The sequence below is a fragment of the Dipodomys spectabilis genome, unplaced genomic scaffold (assembly GCF_019054845.1).
Source record: "Dipodomys spectabilis isolate Male_0828 unplaced genomic scaffold, ASM1905484v1 ptg000233l, whole genome shotgun sequence".
Taxonomy (NCBI): domain Eukaryota; kingdom Metazoa; phylum Chordata; class Mammalia; order Rodentia; family Heteromyidae; genus Dipodomys; species Dipodomys spectabilis.
In genome coordinates, this window is record NW_024870910.1 from 861,396 (window position 1) to 886,486 (window position 25,091).

General features: G+C 51.0%; 1 protein-coding gene across 1 annotated transcript in view; it reads left to right on the forward strand.

Moving 5' to 3' along the window:
• Positions 1-25,091, forward strand: part of Pcsk6 (proprotein convertase subtilisin/kexin type 6) — a 99,665-nt gene that overhangs the window by 63,167 nt on the left and 11,407 nt on the right. Inside the window, exons 12-17 of the mRNA XM_042698513.1 lie at positions 4,701-4,889; positions 7,176-7,312; positions 19,405-19,584; positions 19,749-19,787; positions 20,878-21,009; positions 24,509-24,611. Of these exons, the coding sequence (XP_042554447.1) occupies positions 4,701-4,889; positions 7,176-7,312; positions 19,405-19,584; positions 19,749-19,787; positions 20,878-21,009; positions 24,509-24,611 (780 nt within the window). The remainder of the gene's footprint in view (positions 1-4,700; positions 4,890-7,175; positions 7,313-19,404; positions 19,585-19,748; positions 19,788-20,877; positions 21,010-24,508; positions 24,612-25,091) is intronic.

Genomic DNA, 25,091 nt, shown 5'->3' on the forward strand with positions numbered 1-25,091 from the left:
AAATGCTAAGTCCAAATGCAGCAACCTGGTACTGGGCACCTGGACTCAAGGCCTCACAGTCTCGCTTGGCTGGCACTCTACCACTTGAACCACACCTCCAGCCTGACATTTTACTGTTTCACTGGAGATGGAATCTGGCAGACTTGCCTATCCCCTGGCTGGCTTTATACCTCCCGTCCTCCAGTCCTCAGCCTCCTGACAGGCTAGGATGACAGGGGTGAGCCAACCCAGGCCCAACAAGGAAGGTACATTTTGCCCATAAAAGACGAAGAGCATTGTGACTGGTGACATCTGCCCATCAGAATTATTCTCCAATCCGTGTGTCCCTCTTTCTTTCTCTCTCTTCCTCTCTTTGTCTCTTTCTCTGTCTCTCACTGTCTCTGTGTCTCTGTCTCTGTCCTGTTCTTTCTTTGTCTGTCTTTGTCTCTCACTCACTGTCTCTTTCTCTTTCTGTGGCTTTGTCTCTGTCTCTTACTCTCTTTCTCTTTTTCTCTCTCCTTCTTACACAAACAAACGTACAGCTTTCCATCTCCAAAGCTACTGCGTGGCTTTGAATACGAACGATTATCTGTACAGCAGATAACCTATTTAGAGATGTTCAGGTATCAGTTCTAGATTAACCGCCTCTTCTTTTCTTTCTGGATATTTCATTATTTCTGGAATTTCATTACAGCAGACTGTGTCTGATGCACATTTTCAAGCAACTTTATACATCAGGACATAGAACCATGAATGACAGATAATGCGTAACAATTACACAGTCACTCACTAAACTCCAGGCATCTTTCCAAGTGATTTACATGTCTTAACTCTTTCAAAATCCCAGGAAGGGTATACAACTTGGGGACTACATGTACCCTCAAGACAGAGACACACAGATCAGAAGCTGGCCTGGACTGGGCTGCTCCAGGGCTGGACCCAGGCTTTCTGGCTTCTCTACAAATTCAGGCCAAGCAGAGTGATCTGCCACCCCGCAGGGCCTGTCCTTGCGTCCCTCCACACCCCTGGCGGCCTGGGTACATGGTCGCTGAGGGCAGGAAAGCACTCAGTCCTGGCTATGTAGCTTTCTTCCATCTTGGCCTCATATCCCTTGTGGCGGCTGGTTTGGTGGATTTCCCAGGACCCAGGTCGGCTGGCCCCAGTGGAGCCCCATTGCACATGTAGGTATTGGAGACCCATTCACCCTCCCCAGCACATCCCTCCTGGGCACTGGGCCCCTCAACATACCTGCATACCACGTGAGGCCTTTGGTTTTGAGTTTTCAAGCCATTGCTAGAGAGGCCATTGCTGGGTGACCTCCCCCTCAACACACACACACACACACACACACACACACACACACACACACACACACACACACACACACACACACCAGGTGCTATGGGTGCGGTCCTGTTCTGGGGACAGTCATACTGGATTGTGATGTTTGTTCTGCTTCTTGATACACCTGCAGGTCCTTGTGAATTAGAACAAATCATCCCATTTTCCTGAACTATTGCTCAAGGGGTTTTAGGATCAATATAAAGGGTCATGGCTGACATCCTTATACCAAAAGACGGCTAACCAGAGAAGAGATGATAATTGATCATAGGGGTTATTTTCTGTTGTTTTTGTTTATTTGCTGATTCCAGGGCTTGACTCAGTGCCTCCTACTCTCACTGGATGAATGCTTTTTTGCTCATGGATGGTGCTCCACTACCTGAGTCATACATCCAGCCTACTTTTTGGGCTTGGGCGCTGTGTCTGCACTCTTAAGCTCAAGGCGAGCGCTCTGCTGCTTGAACCACAGCACCACTTCTGGTTTTCTGGTGGTTTATTGTAGATAAAGAGTCTCACAGAGTTCCCTGCCCGAACTGGCTTTGAACAGAGATCTTCAAATCTCAGCTTCCTGAGTAGTTATGATTACAGGCATGAGCTACCGGCGCCCGGCTGAGGATCTGAGGATCCTGAGATCTGAGGATCACGCTTCAAAGTCGGCAGGGGCAGGAAACTCCATGAGATTCTTAGCTCTAATAAACCACTAGAAAACCAGAAGTGGCGCTGTGGCTCAAGCGGTAGAGCGCTAGCCTTGAGCTGAAGAGCTGAGAGACAGCCCTCAAGCCCAGAGGTCTCAGCCTTCTTAGTAGCAGAATCATAGGCACCTAGTGATCTTAGCTTTTTGTCAGCTAGCTTGTGCTAGTACCAGGACTTGAATTTAAGGCTTTGCATGCTCAGCTTGCTTACTGGCATGCAGGCATGCGCACACACACACACACACACACACACACACACACACGCGCACACACACACACACACAGAGGCTCCCTGGCAGGATTCTAGTTCTAGACTTTAATGATCGCTCCCTTAGCCAAAAAAAATTTTTTTTTAAATTAAAAAAAGGAAGAAGAAGATTAAGGTAAGGTCAGTAAGTATTTTAAAGCTTGGTTATGGCAGGTGTGTGTGTGTGTGTGCGTGCGCGTGCTCGTGCGCGCGTGCTATTCTGCCCTGAAGCTTGAGAGTCAGGTCATTTCAGGGTCTCAGGGTTGACCGCAAGCCACATTTTGAATGAAGCCTCAGGGATGGAAGAGCGGTAGTGAATTTGTTTCTGCTCGCCGGGGAGCTTTCTCCCCCCAGGCACTAGGGCTGGTTGGGCATGCAGTCTGGTGGAGCTCTCTATCTGGAAGTGCATAGGTAGCCTTGCAGCACCTAGAACTTTGGAGAACTTTCTACTGGGATCTGCATATCTGCCACAGCCCACGAACCAGTAAAGAGACAGTAAAGCATGGAAAAGCCCGCACCTCCAGAGCAATTGACAGTGCATGCAAAGCGTGTTTTCAAATGTTTAGAGTCTCAGAGGAAATTGCCTCACCAGTTCTAACTGTTTAGATTGCTTTTTTATGACTCAAACCCAGCACAGCCAAACGATGTCATTCCTGTGACAAATGCTCCGAGTCTCCCCAGAGGAAAGGCGGACATAATGGAGGAAGAGCACCCCCATAGTAAGCGAAATGCCAGCTAGGGAGGGGAGGGAGTTAGTCATGTAGCCATGGTTGAGTCTCCGCCAGAGAATGCTTGCTTCCTTCCGTATGAGGAGCCAAGCTCTGCAGAGATGTGAGCTATGGGAGCCTGGAATAATAGCCAGACTCCAGGACAGCTCTGGGTCTGGGGTTAGGGTGTCAGCTAATCCTGGCTGGTTGGAGCTTTGTGCTTCTCCTCAGTTCAATCCCAGAGTGAAATCGACCCTCGGTTATCAAGAGAAACAGCATTCATTCCCATCACAGAGCGAGAGGGAGGGGGCCTAGTTGTAAGATCGTGTTTTGAGGGAGTGGTACTAGGCCTTGAACACTCCAGGCTGGGGTTCTACCACGTGAGCCACACCTCTACTTCCAGCTTTTTGCTGCTAAATAGGAGGTAAGAGTCTCACAGACTTTCCTGTCTGGGCTGGCTTCGATGCATGATCCTTACATCCCAGCCTCCTGAGTAGCTAGGATTACAGAAGTGTACCACTGACACCAGGCTTTGTTGTTTTAATTAATTTTTAAAACTCTTTAAATAGTCGTATGAGGGGGTTTCACTTTATCTGTCATTTTGTGGGTACAGTCCGGCTTCATCTTCTCCACCCTCACACCCCACCCCACCCACCTCCATTTTCACATCGGCACACTGAATATCGTGAGTGTATTTGCCCACCCTTCCTCTCTCCATTCATCTGTCCATGTCTTTTTTTTGGTTGGTCCTGGGGCTTGAACTCAAGGCTTGGGCACTGTCCCTGAGCCTCTTTGTGCTCAAGGTTAGCGCTCTACCCCTTGAGCCACAGCACCACTTCTGTATTTTCTGAGTAGTTTGTTGGAGAGAAGAGTCTCACAGACTTTCCTGCCCTGGCTACCTTCGAACCACCATCCTCAGATCTCAACCTCCTAAGTAGCTAGGATGCCAGGCCTGAGGGTCCCTCCAGTGCTGGGCTCTGTCCCCTTCCTCTTCAACCATCCTTTCTCAGACAGGACGGGCTTCAGCTTCCTGTTGGGTAGTGGTTTGAAGGGGTCAGTGCCTGAGGATCCACCCCTGTGAGCACCACGCTTGAGTCAGATGACACGGCTGCATCTCTTGGTAGCCGTGCTGCCTTGAGAGGGGCCCTGAATTTCTCTGGATGAGCTGAGTTGTTCCTCCTGGGTCAGTTGGAAAAGAGACCTCTGGGTCAGCTCTGGACCTGAAAACAAAGGAGTAGGTGTTGAAGCCCCACAGAGCCAGGCAGACCTTGGAGAACATGAGCTGGCCCCATGGGGCAGAGAGGAGCCACTTTCCCTGGTACCCAAGGGGCCGGGCCCTGGGTGCACTGGCTCGAGCGTGCAGAGGAAACCCCGTCTTTACATCTCAGCAGCATCTTGCTATCAGTCAGGTGCCCATCCCAGAGGCCACGCGCCAGGGAACCTGGGAGCTTACTACATCCTAAGCCCCGCCCTGGTGGCTCACGCCTGTCATCCTAGCTAGCCAAGGGAGGCTGAGATCTAAGCCTCGCAGTTCTGAGCCAGCCAGGGCAGGAAAGCCCATGAAGTTCTTAACGTCAATGAACTCCCCCAAAAAGCAGGAAGCGGCAGAGTGGCTCAAATGATAAAATGCCAGCCTGGGGCAAAAATGAATGGAGAGCACCTAGTCCCTGAGTTCACTAACACACACACACACACACACACACAGCCACCTAAACCCTCTCTCCTCCCTCCCAGGAGCATCCCCATAGGCCATGTGCTGAGGACCCCGGCCCTGACCAACGCCTGCGCAGACCACTCGGACCAGCGCGTGGTCTACCTGGAGCACGTGGTGGCCCGCATCTCCATCTTGCATCCGCGCCGGGGAGACCTCCAGATCCACCTGACCTCTCCCTCGGGGACCAGGTCGCAACTTCTGGCCAAGAGGTGAGGCTGTGGGGACCCCCCCCCTACTTGGCGAGTCAAGCGTGGGGCGCCGGCCCCCGGGGCCTGCAGATTCTCCATCCTCTTCAACCCCAGGTAGTGGCTTCGGCAGCCTTGCCTTTCAGATGGTTCTGGAAGCCACCAAGGAGGTGTTGTTCCTTCTGTTCTGTTGTTTAATGAGAAGGAAGAGTCCTGCTGGTATTTGTTTTAATTGGCCTTGGGAGTGCCTTGAAGGTCAGGTCTGTCCTGTTCCCTTGGCACTGAAGCAGCAACATGGCCCTTAGACTGTCCCCTCCCCGTGGTGTGGGCTGACTCCTCACTCAGTGCTCAGCGGGAGCTCTCATCCAGGGGCTGTGGTAGACTGTAGGAAGGACTTCCCAGGCAGGCCAGACAGCGTCCCGAGGCCGCCCCTGGAGAGCGGAGCTCGGGCCTGCGCTTCCCTCCCATCGCCCAGTCACCAAACCCCGCTCTCTTTTCCTCCTCTCTGGAAATGACAGTTCACTCCTCACCAGACATCCAGAGTATTACAAGAAAGTAAAAGAGAATGAAAAAAATTGGATGGAGTCTGGGAAGGTGGCTCAGTGGTAGAGTGCTTACCTAACATGCATGAAGCCCTGGGTTCGATTCCTTCATGCCACATACACACAAAAAGGCCGAAAGTGGCTCTGTGGCTCAAGTGATAGAGTGCTAGCCTTGAGCACAGAGAGACTTAGGGACCATGCCCAGGCCCTGAGTTCAAGCCCCAAACAACAACGATAGAAATGCTCGGCAGGGACGCTTGCTGCCCTTGCATCCTGTTAGTAGGTTCAGCCATCTGCCCTGCAGGGTCCCTCCAGCACCCCAGCCTGCTCCTGCCCAGCTCAGCTCCCTTTGCTTCCCACCTGCCGCCTCCTGCATCTCCAGCTCAACAATGGAGCCCCTGGGGAGTCCTGTGGGTTTCCTTGGAGCTCCCCAATTCCTGTACCTGTGCCACCGAGCCCTCCGAAGCCCCGCCCTGAGGCCACTTGGCTGTCACCTGAGCCTTGGGAATTTGTTTCCTTTCCCCCTTACGGGAGATGTGGTGTGTGTATCAAGATTTTCGTGCTGGGATCTATTACCTTCTAGTTATCCCCCATCTTTCTGGGATGGGCCAGGCCTCAGATGGGGCCAGCACCGTCCAGTAAGGGTAAGAGTACATTCCTTAACACCTGGGCACCTCGAACACAGTTGGTCCTTGTTTGGTCCCGGGTGTGTTGGGTTCCACTTGGCTTTGTGTGTGAAAATCAGCCTTGGCCTTGGCGGTTCCTTAGCAGAAAGCCTGGGCTCCTCCCCTCCCCCTTCCCTTCCACACAGAACGTTCCCTCTGTATACATCAAGTGTTCAGAGTGCTCCTCACAATCGGGACTGGAATCTCGTGTCACATGACACTTCCGTGCTGCGGTTTCTCCCGTGCAATAGGGATCCCTGCTCCCTTTATTCCAAATAGAAAGCGAGGCGACAATTTATAGACGAAGAGAGCTGAGGCTGACTTTCAGGGATGGAGAACTTACCCAGCATGCACAAGGCCTTCGCCCCGCAAGAATGGAAAAGGAAGTTCATATAGGAAGCAAGGACAGCCATGGATTGTTACTGTCTGCTAAGGAAGACATCTGAGGGGAGGCCATCACCAGGGATCACTAGTCGATCCCTGGGGATCTTTAGTTGATCATCAGGGATCATTAGTCGATCACCAGGGATCACCAGTCACGTGTTTCTGCTTGAACTAGAGAGAAATAGAAGCAGAAGGCTTAGGAGCTGGTGGGCACAGCTGGGGGAACTATCTAGTTGGGAAGAAGAAAAGGGGGTCATTCAAACTCTCCCGATTAAGTGCAGGGTTCTTTCATTCACCTCCATCCGCCACTCCACCCCCCTACCTGTCAATCATCATCACCTCCTCCAATCACAGCTGGTGAAACCGACCAGAGCCGTTCATCTTTCCACAGAGATAGTTCTGTCTCCTTGGCCCGTGTGGACGTGTCATGTGTCCCACAATTGCACGTGGGTTCTGTGGGTGGCGTGGCTTGGCTGGTGCTGAGGGAGGAGGGGCATGAATGAGGAGGTCCTGAGGCCACAGGCCATCAGTATCTCGTTGGAAACCTTTCCCATGGCAATTCTCTGCCATCCCCTCTCTCCAGCCCTCCGCCCCGGGGTGCGCTTCGGCTGTGGGGTGTGCAAGCTCATCAGGGACAAGGAATCTGCAGGCCCATGCCACCCCCAGCCACCCAGAAGCCAGGCCTCCTCCTTCTCCTAACGCCACGTCTCCTATTACAGATTGCTGGACTTTTCCAGTGAGGGCTTTACAAACTGGGAATTCATGACCGTCCACTGCTGGGGAGAGAAGGCGGAAGGCGAATGGACCTTGGAAATCCAAGACCTGCCCTCCCAGGTCCGCAACCCAGACAAACAAGGTCGGTGGTTCTCCGGCATCTCGGGATGGCGTGCATTGCTTCTGTCCATTTAAGCCAGGCCTCTGTTCCAGCACGGATGCCGCGGCGATCTTCATTTGTGGGTGTAGGTTGTACAGTGGCATTGTACCTTCCTGGCTTGGTACAGCCATCACCACCCGCTAATTGATCCTCCCAAAGGGAACCCCTACCCCAGATCCGCGGGTCCTCCTGGCTGGGCAGGGTCCTCCTCCTGGCTGGGCACTTCCTGACCGCCCCAAGTCTGGTGCTCTCAGTCTGTATGAATTCATCTGTTCTGGGTAGTTTGTCTGAGTAGATCACGTGACTCCTAGGCTACCAGGCCCCTTGCCTCCGCTGCTTTTACCCAGTGTGGCTTCAGGGTCTGTCCGCTGAGCACTGTGCATTACCATGCTATTTTCATGGGCAAATAGTATTCCATGGTACGTACAGGCCGCTGGTGTCAGCATGGGCAAGCCGCGTATCTCTACCGTGTCCTGTTGTCAATACTGCTGAAAGGAGCATTCAGGTACGTTTTGTGTGGTCAGTGTGTCAGTGGTTTTGCTTGCTTTAGGTGTCCACTGGGTCATGTGTGTTCACCTCGTGTGAGAGGTCCAGTTTCTCCACAACCTTGCCAACACTTGTTATTTACTATTTTGGGAGTAGGGGGCATGTTTATCTGGGTTTGAGCCCAGAGCCTCTTACTCTTTCTCAGCTTTCTTGTCAATACTGGGTGCTCCTCCACTTGAGCCATGCTTTCAGTCCTGCTTTTTGCTGGCTCATTGGAAATGGAGTCTTGTCTGACTTCTGCTCAGACTGGCAGATTCTCAGGTTGGGGAGAGCTTGAGACGGTAGAGTCTCTGCAAAGATGGCTAGAGACGGCGACAGTGCTCAGAGAGCACTGAGTGCAGAAGGGATGAGGGAGGTCTGGGTGGTAGAGGCTGAGCTGAGAACTGAGTGCCGACGGCTGGTCCCAGGAAGCCCTCAGTCCGGAAACTCCTCTACAGTAGCAGGAACCCTCTGGAAGTCAGCGTCTGGGGTGAGGAGGGTGGACACAGGGCCTTGCATGTACTGCTGGGGATGTGTGAACGTCACATTGCGGGGGGGGTGGGTGGGTGAGAGGACCTGTCACGCAGCCAGCATATCATGTGACACGGGGTCAACCCAGTGCCAAGATGCCCTGGTCAACCTGTGACCATCTGGGAGTCTCAATCCAATAAAGAATTGAATGAGCCCGGTGTTGCTGGTGCAACCTGTAATCCTAGCCACGCAGGAGGCTGAGATCTGAGGATCGCAGTTGGAAGCCAGTGGGGGCAGGAAAAGCCCGTGAGACTTATGTCCAATTAACTACCAAAAAGTCACAAGTGGAGCTGTGGCTCAAGTGGTAGAGCAGTAGCCCTGAGTTCAAGCCCCAGGATCAACACACACACACACACACACACACACACACACACACACACACAGGTGCTCAGTTTTAATGGTATGCTGTATAAAACCTGCTTGGGAATCTTGGATAAGACCTGGGGTTGATTAAGTAATTAAGTGATATGAATCATATACTCATGTGAATAGCTCTACCTCCTGCCAGATTGAACTTGGTTCATGTAATTAGTTTCTTTAAAGAAGATTTGCTAGGCCCAAGAAGAGGTTAGTCATCTCTCTTCCTCTTCTGCTCCTAGACCAAGCCGGGGGAAAGGGAGGGCTTCCTCCTTCCAGGACCTCTGACTTCCAGGAGGCAATTCTGGAATGGAAGCGGGTGCGAATCCTGCTTCACAGCCAGGCGGGCAGGTGCTGGCAGCTTCCCCTTCCTCCCTCTGTATCCACCACACCTTTCTTTCCCAGAGGATTCTTCCAACCGATCGCAGGCCTCAAGAAGCAGGACGGGGGTGGGGGGTGGGTAGCAGACCAGGGCGATAGGGCGCGCCACTCCTAAATCATCCTTCCCAGAAGTCTGGCTGCATTTTCCAATTTCCACCCAAAGTGCTCAAAACGTTGAGCTCAGTCCCCGAGGACCGGAAGTTCAGCTCCCAGGGAATGACGATGGCTTCATGCATCTGCCCTGGGCCTCTGTTCCTATGGGGGGAGTGGGGGAGGAGGTGGTGACAGCCCAGGCCTGTCCCTGCGGGGAGCGCGGGTCCCCCATCCAGGTCTTTCCACCGGGACGCATGCACCTGCCAGGGGTGCATCGCATGCACCTGCATTCTCAGCCCAAGGGAGGGCCACACAGATCACGTGGCCTGGGCCCTGGGTATCGGAGGCTCAAACATGGTGGCCTTCCCTATTCTGTAGGAGCCGGGCTGGGCTCTGAGCAGCGCTGCCACCCCATCTCCAAGGGCCAGGGAGCGTGTTCCCCCCATGCCCACCAGCGGCGTGTCTCTCATTGATTCCCGGCGGCTCTGAGGCTGGTGGTGTTTGTGTCTGGCTCCCGGGAGTTTGGGTAGGAGGGCTCCTCTTTCGAGTTGTCGTTAGAACATGGTCAAATGAACGTGGACAACTCACAGGTGCTTTGTCCTGAGCAGTCCAGGCGCCCGCCTGTCATGAGAGTCTGCCTCTCCCGGACAGCAGACAGCAGAGAGACTTTGAAGAAGTCCCGGTGACGGGCTGGGCTGGCACAGGGCTGGCCTTCCCCCGGGGACCGTGCGGGCAGCACAGGAAGCCCTGGGGACAGAGGCAGAGGGAGGCTTGGGTGTTTTTGTCTTTGAGACCTCCATTCTGATGCGAGTCTCCTGCCACCGCACTGTGAATTAGACATCAGGAAGAGTGGGCCTAGATGATGACCTGTCTGAAGACCCTGTGGAGAGAGTAGCTGGAGACACTGAAAAACAAATCAGATGCAGATATTTTAAACATATTTTAAAGCGATAACCATTAAAACAGTATGGCACCGGTACTAGAACAAATACACTGGGGGTCATCCATTAAAAAAAATCCACCTAGCCACCATGTACCATCATCCCTCAGCCTAGAAGGACCATCCAAGGGAGTCAGCATCCTTCGGTGCTCATATCTTTTAATATGAAATGGCATAACATCAACATACAACCTTAATACGTCTCCAGGATGCTTTAAACTGTTTCTCTAGATAATGTGTAGTATCTAATAGGATGGATAAGCTATATGCATAGTTGCTACCCTGTGCTGTTTGGGGGCTGATCTGGACCTGGTGTTCACACTTAGTCTCTGTGCCTGGTGGAGTCTGGTTCAGCAGCCACAGGGTCGGAGGGGTGACTGACGGTACAGCCTCACTGTGGTGGAGACAGAATGAAATGTTGAGTAAAAAAGCTACCAGCCAATCAGCCAGCCATTTGGAAAGGAAGTCATTATTATGACAGATGAGTTACACATAAAATCAGAAACTTCTGTTTGGCAAAAACGAAAAGGGGAAAAAAAAGCAAGATGTTAAAATTAGCAAACTATTTGTAAAACATTTTGGACAAGTTTGAGTAATTCACACATGGCTTTTTAATGACTCTATCTTGGGCTCTGGCAAACTTTGTGTGTGCCGGGCCAGAAAGTAAGTCTATTTGACTTTCTGGTCTCTTCCACGGTTAGTATTCCCTGCCAGCTTCTCAGTGTGAGAGGAAACACGTAGCCGAATAACTAAGCAGGCGAGCACAGGGGGTCTGTGGCCAGTTTGTGTCCCCTGGCTCTATCCCCTGTGAAAGTTGCCCTAGAACTTAGTAGTTCTTCAAACTTAAGCCACCTCTGTGCTTCTGTGTTCTTTGAAGCATCCCATAATACCCCTGTTTTTCTACTCTCAGTCTGGGGAAAATGATGACTCTCTGTATCTGAATTCAGGTAGAGATAGATAGTAATATCGTCACATGAGTTTATTGTAGGTTTGACTGAAAGAAAATTTGCACAACTTTCAAATAAATGCATACCAGGGACTGTAAATTTCACCTCACCATTGATCCTCAGGGGATGCTTCCATTGCCTTTTGCCAAACCCTTTGACTGTAGCCAGCTGTAGTAGCAATTCATGAATAACTGTCTTTCCAACATAAATGTTGGTTTAAGTATGTAGGTGTGTATATGTGTGAGTGTGTGTGTGTGTGTGAGTACTGAGTCTTGAATTCAGAGGTTTTTCCACTCAAAATTGATCTGTAAACCAGGCGCCGGTGGCTCACGCCTGTAATCTAGCTAACTCAGGAGGCTGAGATTTGAGGATCACAGTTTGAAGCCAGCCAGGGCAGGAAAGCCTATGAGACTCTTTATCCAAAAAGCCGGATGTGGAGCTGTGGCTCAAGTGGTAGAGTGCCAGCCTTGAGCAGAAAAAAAAAAAGCTCAGGCACAGCATTCAACCCCACACAAAAGAAGGGGGAGGGAGGAAGTGAAATGAAGTATCCACAAATAGAGCTTGGTGGCATTAATATAGAAAGAGTATTTATAAATCACTAAGAAATAGACAGAGCAACTCACTACAAGAATAGACAAAGAGCCCTGAAGAGCAATAAAGGAAAACGATCAACTTTTTTTAAGAATCAAAAAGACGTGGGTATCATGGTAGCAAGCGTGCCAACAGAAGTAGCAGGGATTCCAAAACAAACGTCAGGATGTATGTGGCATTTGTGCCCTGGAAGCTTTTACCATAGACTTGGGGGACTGGCCCGTTTGGTTCCCTGGGGAATCCCAGCCTAGGGGAAACTGGTAGAGACCAGCAAGGAGCTTCAGAAAAGCCAGGGAGACAGCGGAGCCCAGGGCAAACTGCAGAGAGCCAGCCAGGCTGAGCCCTCCACCGAACTGGCTCCTTGGAAACAAATCTCAAATCTCACCAGGTAGCTGGGCGTGGATGGCTCACCAATGTCAACCTCGCTACCCAGGAGGTGAAGATCTGAGGATCATGGTTCAAAGCCAGCCTTGGCAGAAAAGCCCATGAGACTCTTATCTGCAATTAACCAGTAAAATAAAAAGCCCGAAGTGGAGCTGTGACTCAAGTAACAGAACATCAGCCTTCATCCAAAAGATAAGAAACAGCTCCCAGGCCCTGAGTTCAAGACCACAGTACTGGCACGCGCACACACACACACACACACACACACACACACACACACACACACACACACACACACATCCCCTTCAGCAGGTAAATTCTTCGTCTTCCTTTCTTCTCCTGAAGTGACATTTCTTTCCCAAGCCAAACCAACAAAGATTTGCAAAGCAGCTTCCCTTCGGGCGAGCTCTGGGAGACAGAATATCAGCCGGGAGCAGTGCTGACCGCCCAGGGGCTTTGGTGTGCACCTGACCACATTCTCCGGGGCTAGAGCCATTCAAGCTCTTCCCACACATCTCGGCTTTCTCTGGGGCCCAGTCCACTCGACTCCACCAACCTGCGGGCCCCTCCTGCCCTCTCTTCCCCACAACCTGAAAGGTGAGGTTGAGGCCGGATCAAATAGTCTGGTGAGGATCACAATGCTTTTGTCAACGCTGGCACAGTAAGCTGTAGACACACAGATGCAGACAGATGGGTGAGCCCCCGTCCAGCCGCCCAGCTGTGGGGGCTGCGCACACATGCAGCTCGGGGCTGAAGGAGCCCAGACCAACATCTGGCAGGCATTCGGAGCTGCAGCTGCTCCCTCAGCGGGCCCGCTGTCAGGCGCGCTCTCTGACCCTGCTTCTGCAGGAAGAATGGTGGGAAGGGCAGTTCATCCTTCCCTGGGCCGGGGGTGGGGGGCAGTCACGTGGAGGAAGGTGTCAGATGAAGACTGAAGAATTTAGGTTTACAGGATGCTGCTCTGTCTCCTTCAGAACCTGTAAGAGCCAAGACAAAGAAAGGAGGGTGGGGGGAAGGGAGGGGAGGAGAGGGTGTTTTCTGACAGAGTAGAAGAAAGTGCATATTCAAGGGACATGTGAGCATAGTGGCTCCCACCTGTAATCCCAGCTACTCAGGAGGTGGAGGTAGGAAGATCATAGTCTAAAGGGCCCCCCAACCCTGTCTAAAAGTACCAGACATTACCTAAAGCAAAAAGGGTGGGGGGCAAGGCTCAGATGGTAGAGCACCTGCCTAGCAAGCAAGGCGTGTGCCGGCACTACCCCCAGCATCTATACTACTTTATACTTCGTAGCTTGATGACCGGCATGAACCACCCCACACAGCATTCGTTGGAAGGGGCTGGCCTTGAACCTCTGTCCTCTGGGATGACAGATGTGAACCACCAGCACCCAACTCCAAACACATTTTTAGGAGTAACATGCACTGTTTCCCTTTTCCTGCTTTACTTTGGGTTGATAAGATATCCTTCAGAACTCCATTTCTTTGTCGCCTTTTTAGCCGGCCCTTGAGTGGCTGCTCTAGGAATGATGCAACTTTAATTTATTACAGCTGACTTAGCGCCACTTTGAACAATTTCATACTTTGTAAATCTTAAGAGTCTCCTGCCAGGGTGATTCCATTTCCTCCCTCCCTTATTTGTGTTTTCGTGGTGTTGAATTTTATTTCCATGTTCATTGTGAACTCTTAACCTACACGAAGTTATTTTTCACTTTAAGTAGTCTTTTTGTCTCAAAGAAATTAAGAGAGCTACTCTTTGACGTTTACTACCATCTCTACTATTTGAAGTGCTGGTTCTTCTTGCGACAGACCCAAATTACCATCTGGTATCATTTTCTCTTAGGTGGAAGAATTGCATTGCTGTTTCTTATCATGTTGCTTTGCTGGCAGTGAATGTGCTCAGCGTTCATTTATTTGAATATGTCTATCTTTCTACCCATTTGTAACAGGTGTTTCCATTGGATGTGAAATCTGGCTTAGCATATTCTTTTTGGTTCAGTATTTTTTATTTATATACGTTTTTTGTGCTGGTATGGGGGTTTGGACTCAGGACCTGGGCTTCACTTCTGGCTTTTTTTTTCTGCTTGATTAGAAATAAAAGTAGTTTCACAGGGGCTGAGAAGATGGCTCAGTGATAGAGCGCTTGCCTTGCATGCATGAGGCCCTGGGTTCGATTCCTTAGCACCACATAAGCAAAAAGAAAAAAGCCAGAAGTGGCACTGTGGCTCAAGTGGTAGAGCGCTCCCCTTGAGCTGAAGAGCTGAGGGACAGCGCCCAGGCCCAGAGTTTAGGCCCCACAACTGGACCCAAAAAAGAAAAAATAGTTTCACAGACTTACCTGCCCGGACTGGCTTTGAACCACGATCCTCAGATCTCAGCCTCCTGAGTAGCTAGGATTACAGGCGTGAGCCATCGGCGCCCAGCTTAGGCCTGATCATTCTTAATTGTTCAGAATATCTTCTAGGGTGGCAACAAGCACCTAGGAATTCAACGTATTAGCTTGCAGTTTTTAATCCAACGAAACCTTTCCCTCACCCTTCCCTGCTTTGTCTCCAACATTTCAGTTTCTCCCTGGAGGGTTTTTAATGCTTCATTCAACATACTGGCTAGAGAAAAGTGCCATTTCCCCTAATGCATTTCCATCGGCATTTTAGCCTTAGTCTCCCCCTAATTCCGGGTCCTTTTGATTGACAGGTGTGATCCTGCCTGCTCTGTAGGAAATGAGCTCAGGCAGCCCGGGCTGGCACGAATTAGCCCCAGCCTCCCACAGCCTCACCAGGCCCCGTGTGGACTTCAGCGGGCACTGCCAGCACTGGCCTTGATTGAGCAGGTGGATTTGCACTTATTTCTTCCTTTTCAGGAATCTGAAGGTGAAAGAGCCAAAGAACTTGGCTTTTTAAGAACGCCTCCTGGCTGGGTGCTGGTGGCTCACGCCTATAATCCAGGCTATTCAGGAAGCTGAGATCTGAAGATGGCAGTTCAGAGCCAGCCCAGGCAGGAAAATCTGTGAGATTCTTTATCTCCAATGAACTAGCAAAAAGCCAAAGTAGAGCTGTGGTTTACAGGGTAGAATGCCAGCTTTGAGCAAAAAAGTCAAATGAGAACAAGAGATCCTGAGTTCAAGTCTCAGTAATGACATGTGTGCACGTGTGTATGTGTACATACAACACACACACATACACACAAGAAAAATCCCCTCCTGAAGACTAATTCCCAGTGTCAGCAGGTTTGTTTTTTGTTTTGGGGGGGAGGGTTTTCTTGCAATTAATTTTATTGTATGTGTTGTACAGAGTGCTACTATTTCATAAGTCAGATAATGAGTGCATTTATTGTTTTTCCAGTCCTAGGGCTTGAACTCTGGGCCTGGGCACTGCCCCTGAGCTTCTTTTGCTCAAGGCTAGCACAATTGAGCCACAGAGCCACTTCAGGCTTTTTTGTTTTGTCTTGAGTAGTTTGTTGGAGATAAGAGTCTCATGGAGTTTCCTGTCCTGAGATCCTTAGATCTCAGCCTCGTGAGTAGCTAGGATGACAGGCGTGAGCCACGGGGCACCTAGCTTCATTTCTTTTTTGGACAATGTCATCCCTTCCTTTGCTTTCCTCAGTTTCTCCCTCCCAACCCTGCCCACGAGTTACATAGTTCCTTTTCCATATAGTGTATACTCAATAGATTCCTCCCTTTCTCTACCTCTCCACCCTGTTAATCCTCCCAGAAGAAAAGAACACCAAAGCAAATACAAACACCACCACCACCACTACCATCACCAACAGACCCATGTTTCCATTTCCTGGAGTTTGTTACACTAAATAGTGCTTTACATATTCAGAGGAGTTACATCTTTGTGTTCCTTCCCTAAGGAAGTCCTCGTTTAGTCTGACTATATGTGTGTGTGTATGTGTGTGTGTGTATGTGTGTGTGTGAGTGCGTGCCTAGAATCCCCTATACATGATCATGTCATTATATTTTAGATCTAGCTTCCACCTCTGAACGGGTACACGCGCTGTTTGTCTCTCTGAGCTTGGCTTACCTCACTTAGCATGATTTGTTCTAGCTCCATCCATTTCTCTGAAAAATGACATAATCTCATTCTAATGGCTGAGTAAAATTCCTCTGTGTACATATATCATATTTTATGAATTCACTCATCTGTTATTGAGTATCTGGCTGTGTCTATAACTTGGCTGTCGTGAATAGTGTAGCATTGAACACGGATGTGCAAATGTCTTTTTGGTATCCTGGCTTGTGATGTTCTGGGTAGATGCCCAGAAGTAGTATGGCTGGATCATAGGGAAGATCTAGGTTTGGTTTGTTGAGGAACCTCCAGATTGCTGTCCATTTCCACCAACAGTGCAATAGGGTTCCTTTTTGTCCCACATCCCCGCCAGCTTTTGTTGTTTGAATTCTTGTTGTTGTTGTTATTGTTGTTGTCATGGGGCTTGAACTCGGCCTGGGCGCTGTCCTTGCGCTCTTCAGCTCAAGGCGAGCACTCTACTGCTTGAGCCACAGCACCACTTCTGGTTTTCTATTGGTTTATTGGAGCTAAGAGTCTCATGGACTTTACTGCCTGGGCTGGCTTTGAACCATGATCCTCAGATCTCAGCCTCCTGCGTAGCTAGGATGACAGGTGTGAGCCACTGGCACCCGGCTGTTGTTTGAATTCTTGATGGTAGTCATCATCGCAGAATTGCTTTGATTTGCATTTCCTTTATGTGTTGGCAGGTTTTGGTCACAGTAAACTAGAGCAAGCTTGCCCAGTATTTGCATTCTTGTTAAATGCCTTGTCTGGGGCAGGGCTAGCATTCTAGTCCACAGCCTCTAGGTGGCAGTTGTGTCCACCCCCTAACCTCCTCCCCCCCCCCCCCCCCCCCCAAACACACCTCACCCCATCCTCATGGACCCTGGCTGGGTCTGCCATAGCCCTGCAAGTGACTGGCCTTTTCTTCTTTGGTCTCTCTACATCCACACTTCTCCTGTCTCCTCCCCAAACAGTGTGCCTCTGGGAGGGGCCAGGGGCGGAGGGAGCCGGCCCAATGGTGTAGGAATGAGCCTCCTGTGCCTTGGTGGTATTTGACATGACATGCTACAAGCCTTCACTGAGTCTTGGTCTCCGACCCAGGTTTTCCACATGGGGCTCCATCTGGAGAAAGGACTATGGGCGACTATAGCAAAGAATGTTGGTGGCAAATGTGTATTTTCAGAAAATAAGGTAAAAGACAAGAGGCATACGTTCTTAGAGACCATGCTCTAAGATGGATTGGTTAAGGAAACGGATGTGTCCAGATAGTGAACATTTCTTCCTTCCCTTTGCCAAACATATGTATTTTTGTAAATCCTGATAAGTCTGGCACTGGTGGCTCACACCTGTAATCCTAGCTTCTCAGGAGGCTGAGAGCTGAGGATCCTGGTTCAAAGCCAGCCTGGGTAGGGGGAAGTCCATGAGATTCTTTTCTCTACTTAAATACCAGAAGACCAGAATGGAGCCGTGGCTCAAGTGGTAGAGCACTAGCCTTGAGTGAAAAAGCTGACGGACAGCGCCCAGGGCCTCAGTTCAGGCCCCAGAACGGGTACAAACAAAAGCAAAAATTTAAAAGCAATAAAACAGGTTTCCTGGCTCTCTTCAGACCTCGACACTCAGCCCTCCCGTCCACCTGGTGGCCGTGGGCAGCGCAGGACCTCCCATCACAAGCTGGGTGTCTTTATCAGCTGCCACCACCCCGCTGCCTGCCTGCACCTCCTCTCCCCCTGCCAAAGCCCTGTCTGAGCCATGCTCTCTCACATGCTTCCTGCCCTCAGCCTCTGCACATTCGAATCTGTGCCAAGGCAGCCATTCAGCACCCCCTCCCCAGCCCTCTTCCCACTCTGGCTGGCTTGGGAGGGCAAAGCCATAGCCGAGGCTTCCTGCACTGCTGGACCCAGGATCCAGACCATAGCGCCTCACCTCTCAAGGGTCCCATCATGCCCCGGGGGAGGCCACAGGACAGGCCTGGCGCCCATTGGGAATCCCAAGGGGAGATGCACCATCAAGGGAGGGTGCAGGGTGCCCGGGGGTTCAAGGACACCTCCAGACAGCAAAGTGTCCCATGCAGTGGGATCCCCTCCCCCTGTCCCCCAGTAGGGAGAGAAGTGTGCTGCCCCCCCAGAAGAGGGAGGCAGGCCACAGCCTGAGTGACAGCTGGGAACCTTTAATTTTTTTTTATTCTTACAAAGGTGGCATATTGGTATATAGAGGGGTTACAGTGACCCGAGGCAGGTAGACAGGACATTTCTTTTTGGACAGTGTCATCCCTTCCCTTGCTCTCACCCAGTTTTTCCCTTTTATCCCCACTCACAAGTTGTAGGGTTCATTTTCCACATAGAGGCCACTGCTGCCTTTTTTATCCTTTGTCTCTCCATTTCTTTTTTTTTTTTCTTTTTGGTCAGTCGTGGGGCTTGAACTCTGGGCCTGGCTTGAACTCTGGGCCTGGGCGCTGTCCCTCAGCTCTTCAGCTCACGGCAAGCGCTCTACCTCTTGAGCCACAGCGCCACTTCCGGTTTTCTGAGTGGTTTATTGGAGATAAGAGTCGCGCTCTACCTCTTGAGCCACAGCGCCACTTCCGGTTTTCTGAGTGGTTTATTGGAGATAAGAGTCGCGTGGACTTTTCTGCCTCAGGCTGGCTTTGAACCGTGATCCTCAGATCTCAGCCTCTTGAGTAGTTGTCTCTCCATTTCTGGGCCTCCACTGCCCTCCCAAAGACAGGTAAACAAGAGGAACAGAAAACAAAAATTAGGACAAAGAAAAAAACGTCTTGTTTCCATTTCCTGGAGTTCATTTTGATCAATTTTTTGGTCGGTTGTGAGGCTTGAACTCTGGGCCTGGGCGCTGTCCCTCAGCTCTTCAACTCAAGGCTAGCGCTCTACCACTTGAGCCACAGCACCACTTCCAGTTTTCTGGTGGTTCATTGGAGATAAGTGTCTCATGGACCTTCCTACCGGGGATGGCTTTGAACCACAATCCTCAGATCTCAGCCTCCTAAGTAGCTAGGATGACAGGAGCGAGCCACTGGCACCGGGTGCATTTTGATAAATACTATTTTGTGTGATCGGAGGTGCGTAGGCCTAGCGCCTTTGTGTTCTTCTCCTTTGGCCTCACTGTGTATGAATGCCTACACACCTGTGTCATTTATCATGTCCTGGTGAATTTTAGATCTAACTTCCACGTATGGGAGAAAACATGCGCTGTCTTGTTTCTCTGAGCCCGGCTTCCCTCAAGATGGAAACCTTTGCATAGGCCCCAGAGCCTGCAGGGACACCAAGAGCTGCCCTGAGTGACTGTGGCTTTCCGGCCTTCCAGGAAAGCTGAAGGAGTGGATCCTCATCCTGTACGGCACGGCCGAGCACCCCCACCGCACCTTCAGCTCCCACCAGTCCCGCTCCCGGATGCTAGAGCTCTCAGCCGTGGAGACGGCGCCCCCCATGGCTGCTGGCCCATCCATCCAGGCTGAGCTGCCCGAGGATGAGGAAGATTACATAGGTAAAGAGCCCGTAGCCAGAGTCGACGGTTCACCTCTGGACCTTGCTTTTCCACCGTTGCTCTCCAAGGTGGGGCTGTTCCTGGCGAAAGACGGGGGTGAGGATGGTGATGTGTCCTCTCTTGCCCAGAAATTCTAATAATGATGGTAATTTGCACTCACACAGCTCCTCACAACCAAGGCTCTCCTAATATTTTACAAACCAGTAAGTATACTTCAAACCAGTAAGTACTTTCTGACCCTCTCAGGCTGGGATGATTGAGCTTCTCTATGCCCAACCAGAACTGGCATTTGTCCCTGGTTCATTAACTGCCTAAATCATACTGCTTAGCTTCGTGACTCACTCCATGCCAGCCCCTTTCAGTGGTCCTCATGCGGAAGAATGCAACTGCTATCCAGGACCTGGGAAGGTTGGGGGGCGGGGGGGCTCTCGTATGGCCAGGAAAGGGGTTTAGTGGTAGAGGAAGATGTTCAGCCTTGAATGTTGGGATTAAAGACCTAAGGGAGAATGTTAAGAGAGGACATCAGCAGAGACTGACAGTAAACCAGAACATCTCAAAAGCCTCTGTGCTCTGGGCACTGTGACTCACACCTGTAATCTACGTAGGAAGATTGTAATCGAAGTCTAGTTTGGGTAAAAGCATGAGACCCTATCAGCCAAAAAAAAAAATGGATTAGAGACATAGCTCAAGTAGCAACTGCCTAAGAAGCTCAAGGACCTGAGTTCAAGCCCCAGCAAGAAACAGTATAAAGACACCCATGAAGATCCATTGTCTCCTGCTGTCTTGGTGCCTTGGTGGCCCCTGGCTCTGGACCACTAGCTTGTGGCAAGGCAGTCAGGAGCCACAGCAGCGGAGAAAGGACATTGGACACCTGTAGCCCACAGCCAGCATTGGGGTCACACTAGGTCACAATCTCTGTCTCTAAGCTGTCCCCCAGCCATTTGCAAGACATTGGCTGTTTCTGGTTGAGCATACTCTTTTTAGCAAAATGTTGGCGTTAGCTAATGAATGATGGGTGATATCTTAGGAATCTGGATGCTTTGAATTAACCAATACCTTCTGGGGAAAAAAAATCTCACCAATATCAGTCAAGTATAAATTATGGGTTGATTCCACTTTAAATTCCTTTTTACCATTCCTTTAAAATGAAACATTGAATTATGTATGGACTGATCTGCTCCACTTTTCCCCCTGTGATTTATAATCTGTGGCAAGACTCGGCAATTATTAATCAACAACTGATTTTTCCCCCTCTTAAAATCTACTACTGATGGTGGTCTTGCACCTTCTCAGGCCGTTCTGATGGCGGAATCGCTTGGCCCCACCCCCAGCACGGCCTGGATGGAACAGTGGTGGTAGGAGGAATCACCCGTGAGCAGCAGAAACTGCAGTCTACTGTGGAAAAACAGGACTCCAAAGGGCAGGGTTAGCATTAGCCCACTTCCTGTTTCTATAACAAAATGTCCAAAGCTAAGTGCTTATACATTTAAAAAAGTCTGTTTAATTCTCAGTTAGCAGGCTGGAAGTACAAGATCCAGAGGGCCCATCTGTCCTGCATGTAGGAGGGAGAGAGGAATCCCCAGGCTTCTGATATTACAGGATGGTGGAGAAACAGAGATAGAACTGGTTGAGTACAGGAGGGTAGCTCGACTTTAGGACAATCTAGTCTTGCGAGAAAAAGAAAGAAGACCTCAGTTCCATGAGTGAGTTCTCGTGCTTTCCAAGGGCAGCACCCGTAATGACCTTGAGAACATCTAAAGGAGGAAAGTCTTGTTTTAGCACACAGTTTCTGAGGTTTCAGTCCTTGGCAGCTTGCCGCCATAGCTGCCCGCCTGTGGGGAGACACAGCACCATGGCAGAGAAGCTGCAGCCGGTCTGAGTTCCTTACCTCATGGCAGCCAGGAAGAGAGATGGGAAGAGGCAGGGTGCACGGTAGATTTTTTTTTTTTCCAGGGCACACCCTCATGACACACTCCTTCCAGCCTACCTTTCATTATTCTACCACCTTCCAGTAATCAATTCTGCATCCATCAATGGATGAAGTCACTGATTAGGCCCAAACCTTCCCAGTCCAATCACCTCCGACAACATCCCACAGATGCTACACAAGTGGGCTTTTGCTGGTGAAAATTGGGGAGAAGGGTCTCAAAGATTTGTCTGCCTAGGTTGGCATAGAATCTCTATTCTCAGATCTCAGTCTCCTGAGTAGCTAGGATTATAGGTGGTGAGCCACCGACACCAAGCTAGAATGTTTTTCTACACATACACACACACACACACACACACATTGAGGTGGGTTTCACAAGTTAGTCTGTGACAGTTAGCTCCATAGAAGTGGGGGCAGCTGTTTAGCCAGCCCCTAACTGTTTAGCCAACTCCTTAACTGAGCCCCCTTTCACCAGCCGATTCCACTCCGTTCTGGGGAATGGCCCAGTGCAAGGGGTAGAGAGGTCTCGGAGGAATTTTTATGCTAATCAAGTAAAGAAAAGCAGACCTAAGTACAAATTGTAACAGAAACACCACATGCTCACCCAGAGAATGAGTTACAGCTGTACCAGAACATTCCTGGGAGGGCAGGAGTGCCTGGAACCAGGCTTGCCAGCCAGGTGGCTTTAATTCAGAGCATTTCATGGGAGAGATGAGTCTGGATATTTTCAAAGAGCATAGAGAGCGCCATACTGGTGGGTTTGTTTATGGATGCTTACGTAGACCCCAGCTCTTGGATGGGCACTGTTTAATCTTGACTTCTCCAGCTGGGGTGGGTGGGTTGGGGGCTGCCCAGGACCTTAATACCCTGCCCTTGGTATTATTGCCTGGGCTCCAGCTTGCAAGGGGGGGGGGGGGCCTCCACATTGTTGGAGGAAATTTTTCCCCAGCAGAGAGACCTCATGGGGAGAGGGTATGGCGGGGGGCAGGGGGGTGACATCAACATTCCAGGGACAGCATGGGAAAGCACCAGTCCAGTCCAGGCCCCTCCCTGAGGCTGTCCCTGTCCTGGAACATTCTAGAACATTCTATCCGCAGTGCATGAGGATGTCTGTGCTTTCCCGATCTCCTCCATACTCTTTCACTTGTGTTCTCACATGTCATCCTGCCCCCCTGTGCCAATGGTGTTATGGGTTTTAGCAATGTCCAGTGACTAGGCTAGACCACGTTCTGACTGGTTGGGGAGTGGGGAAGGAGGGTGGTGACCAGGCTAGCCCACCTCCTGTCTGGGAGGAGGGGGAGCTGTCATCCACTGTGCCAAGGGAGTTTGAAGAGGTTAGTGTACCCCCGTGCACCCCATACCCCCAGTCCCCTTAAGATGGGACTCTTTATCATGGATATGGTATGGAAGGAAGACAGACTAGAGGCCGCTGCCCCTGGTGGGCACACAGGAGGCCCATGGCCAGGCCCATGTGTTTGCGGCTCCCTGGGCAATTAAGGCCAATGGCGTGGCAGAGCGCAAAGTCCTGAGGTTTGCCCATGATAGACACGGGGTGAGGGGTCATGAGTTCAGTCAGGTGAGGACTCGCAGCCCTGCAGAGGAGCAAGGAGGGCTCCATGTGTAGAACAGGGGCCCGGCCGGCGGTGAGCAGGAGGCGGCCAGCACCTCTGCACAGTCTCGCAATGGGACAGAACCTGGCCTGCAGGACTGCAGTGCTTGCTGGGAAATGGCAACCCCTACCCCCCAGCTACCCTTAGCAAGGCCTGGAGTCTACCTGGAGTCTCTTGCAGGAAGAGTGAAGCAGGCCTTGTGCTCCTCGCAGAGACCCTCTGTGGACAGCGGAGAAAGGACGACTTCTGTCCTTCCCTCCAGGGCCCCACGAAATGCACACGGCCTCTTCCTGGCTTCCCAGTTCACTCCTCACCCCTCCAACAACAACCCGGCCCCCACCCCCAAAGAAAGCCTTCCAAAGCCCCACTTGGCCCCTCCCTTCCCTGCGCCATCTGTAGCTGCCCCAGGAGGTCCCGTGGGCCCATCGCCCGCAGCCTGGTCAATTTAAGGCAACGAGGGAAGGTTCTAGAAGGGAGATAGTTCTGCAGTTCTCGAACTGAGAACACATTTGTGGATCGTCACTGAAGGCTAGAGTGAGAGCAGCCAAGAAAGATGTGCCTAGAAATGAGCCCAGCTCCTGAGCACCCCAGTGCAGAGCTCTCAGACTCTGCCCCTCACCGACCCCAGACCTGCCTGTCCCCAGACGGGCCCGGTGGCCCTGAACACGCAGACATCTGTCCTCATTCTCAGCAAGGCTTGTGGGGAGGCCCTCTGCCCCAAATCCATGCTGTTCACTGGTCCTCTAAAAACCCCCACATCCCACTTCTTTATCCTGTGCCATGGAAATAGGTGGCTGATGAGGCCCAGCATAACTGCTGTGATTATGTGAAGAGATTCCATAGGTCATCCTCCCCTGCCCCAGCATTTCACAACCTCCACCTCCTCTCCCACCCACCGCTGGCTGTTACACGTGCTGTTCCCTGCTGGTATCAGGCCCTCTGACCCTGACACCCAGCTAGACACAGCTCCCTTCTGTGACCACCTCCTGCAGAAGTGATCCTCTGGCTCACACGACCATCATGCTTGCATGGCTACCATGCTTGAGAGAGATCTTGACATAGGGACCCCAGGGGACTGCATCTAATGGAGAAAAATGTCTCTGCTTAAAAAGAAATGCTGTGTGTGTGTGTGTGTGTGTGTGTGTGTGTGTGTGTGTGTACTGGGGCTTGAACTCAGGACCTGGGTGCTGTCCCTTAGCTTTTTCACTCAAGACTGGCATTCTACCTAACTTGAGCCACAGCTTTGCTTCTGGCTTTCTGGTGATTCATTGGAGATAAAAGAGGCTCACAGACTTCCCTGCCTGAGCTGGCTTCGAACTGCAATCCTCTGAGTAGCTAGGACTACAGGCGTGAGCCACGGCACCCAACTAATGCTTCTTTCTTTAAGGTGAGTGCCATCCGGAATGTGGTACCAAAGGCTGCGATGGTCCCAATGCTGACCAGTGCTTGAACTGTGTCCACTTCAGCCTGGGGAACTCCAAGACCGGCAGGTAATGGGCTGAGGCAGCTGCCCTCCCTTCTTGGAGGAGACCACTTAGCCTGCTTTCAACTGTGTAATATTCCAATAGAGAATGAAGATTTTTTACTGGGTGTGGGGGGGGGGCGGTGGTACCAGTTGCTCATTTCTGTAATCCTAGCTACTCAGGAGGTTGAGACCTGGAGGACTGATGTTTCAAAAGCCAGCCCGTGCAGGAAAGTCTGTGAAGCTCTATCTCTTACTAACCATCAAAAAGCTGGACTGGAGACCTGGCTCAAGTGGTAGAACATCAGACATGAGCAAACAAGCTATTCAACAGCACAAGGCCCTGAGGTCAAGCCCCAGTACTGGAAAAGAAGAAATTAAGAGCCTTCTTGTTCTAATCACATAAGCCATACCTGTCAATTGTGGAGAAATTAGAAGTATTTTCTCTGGCAATTGTGTGTGTGTGTGTGTGTGTGTGTGTGTGTGTGTGTGTGTGTGTGTATGTGTG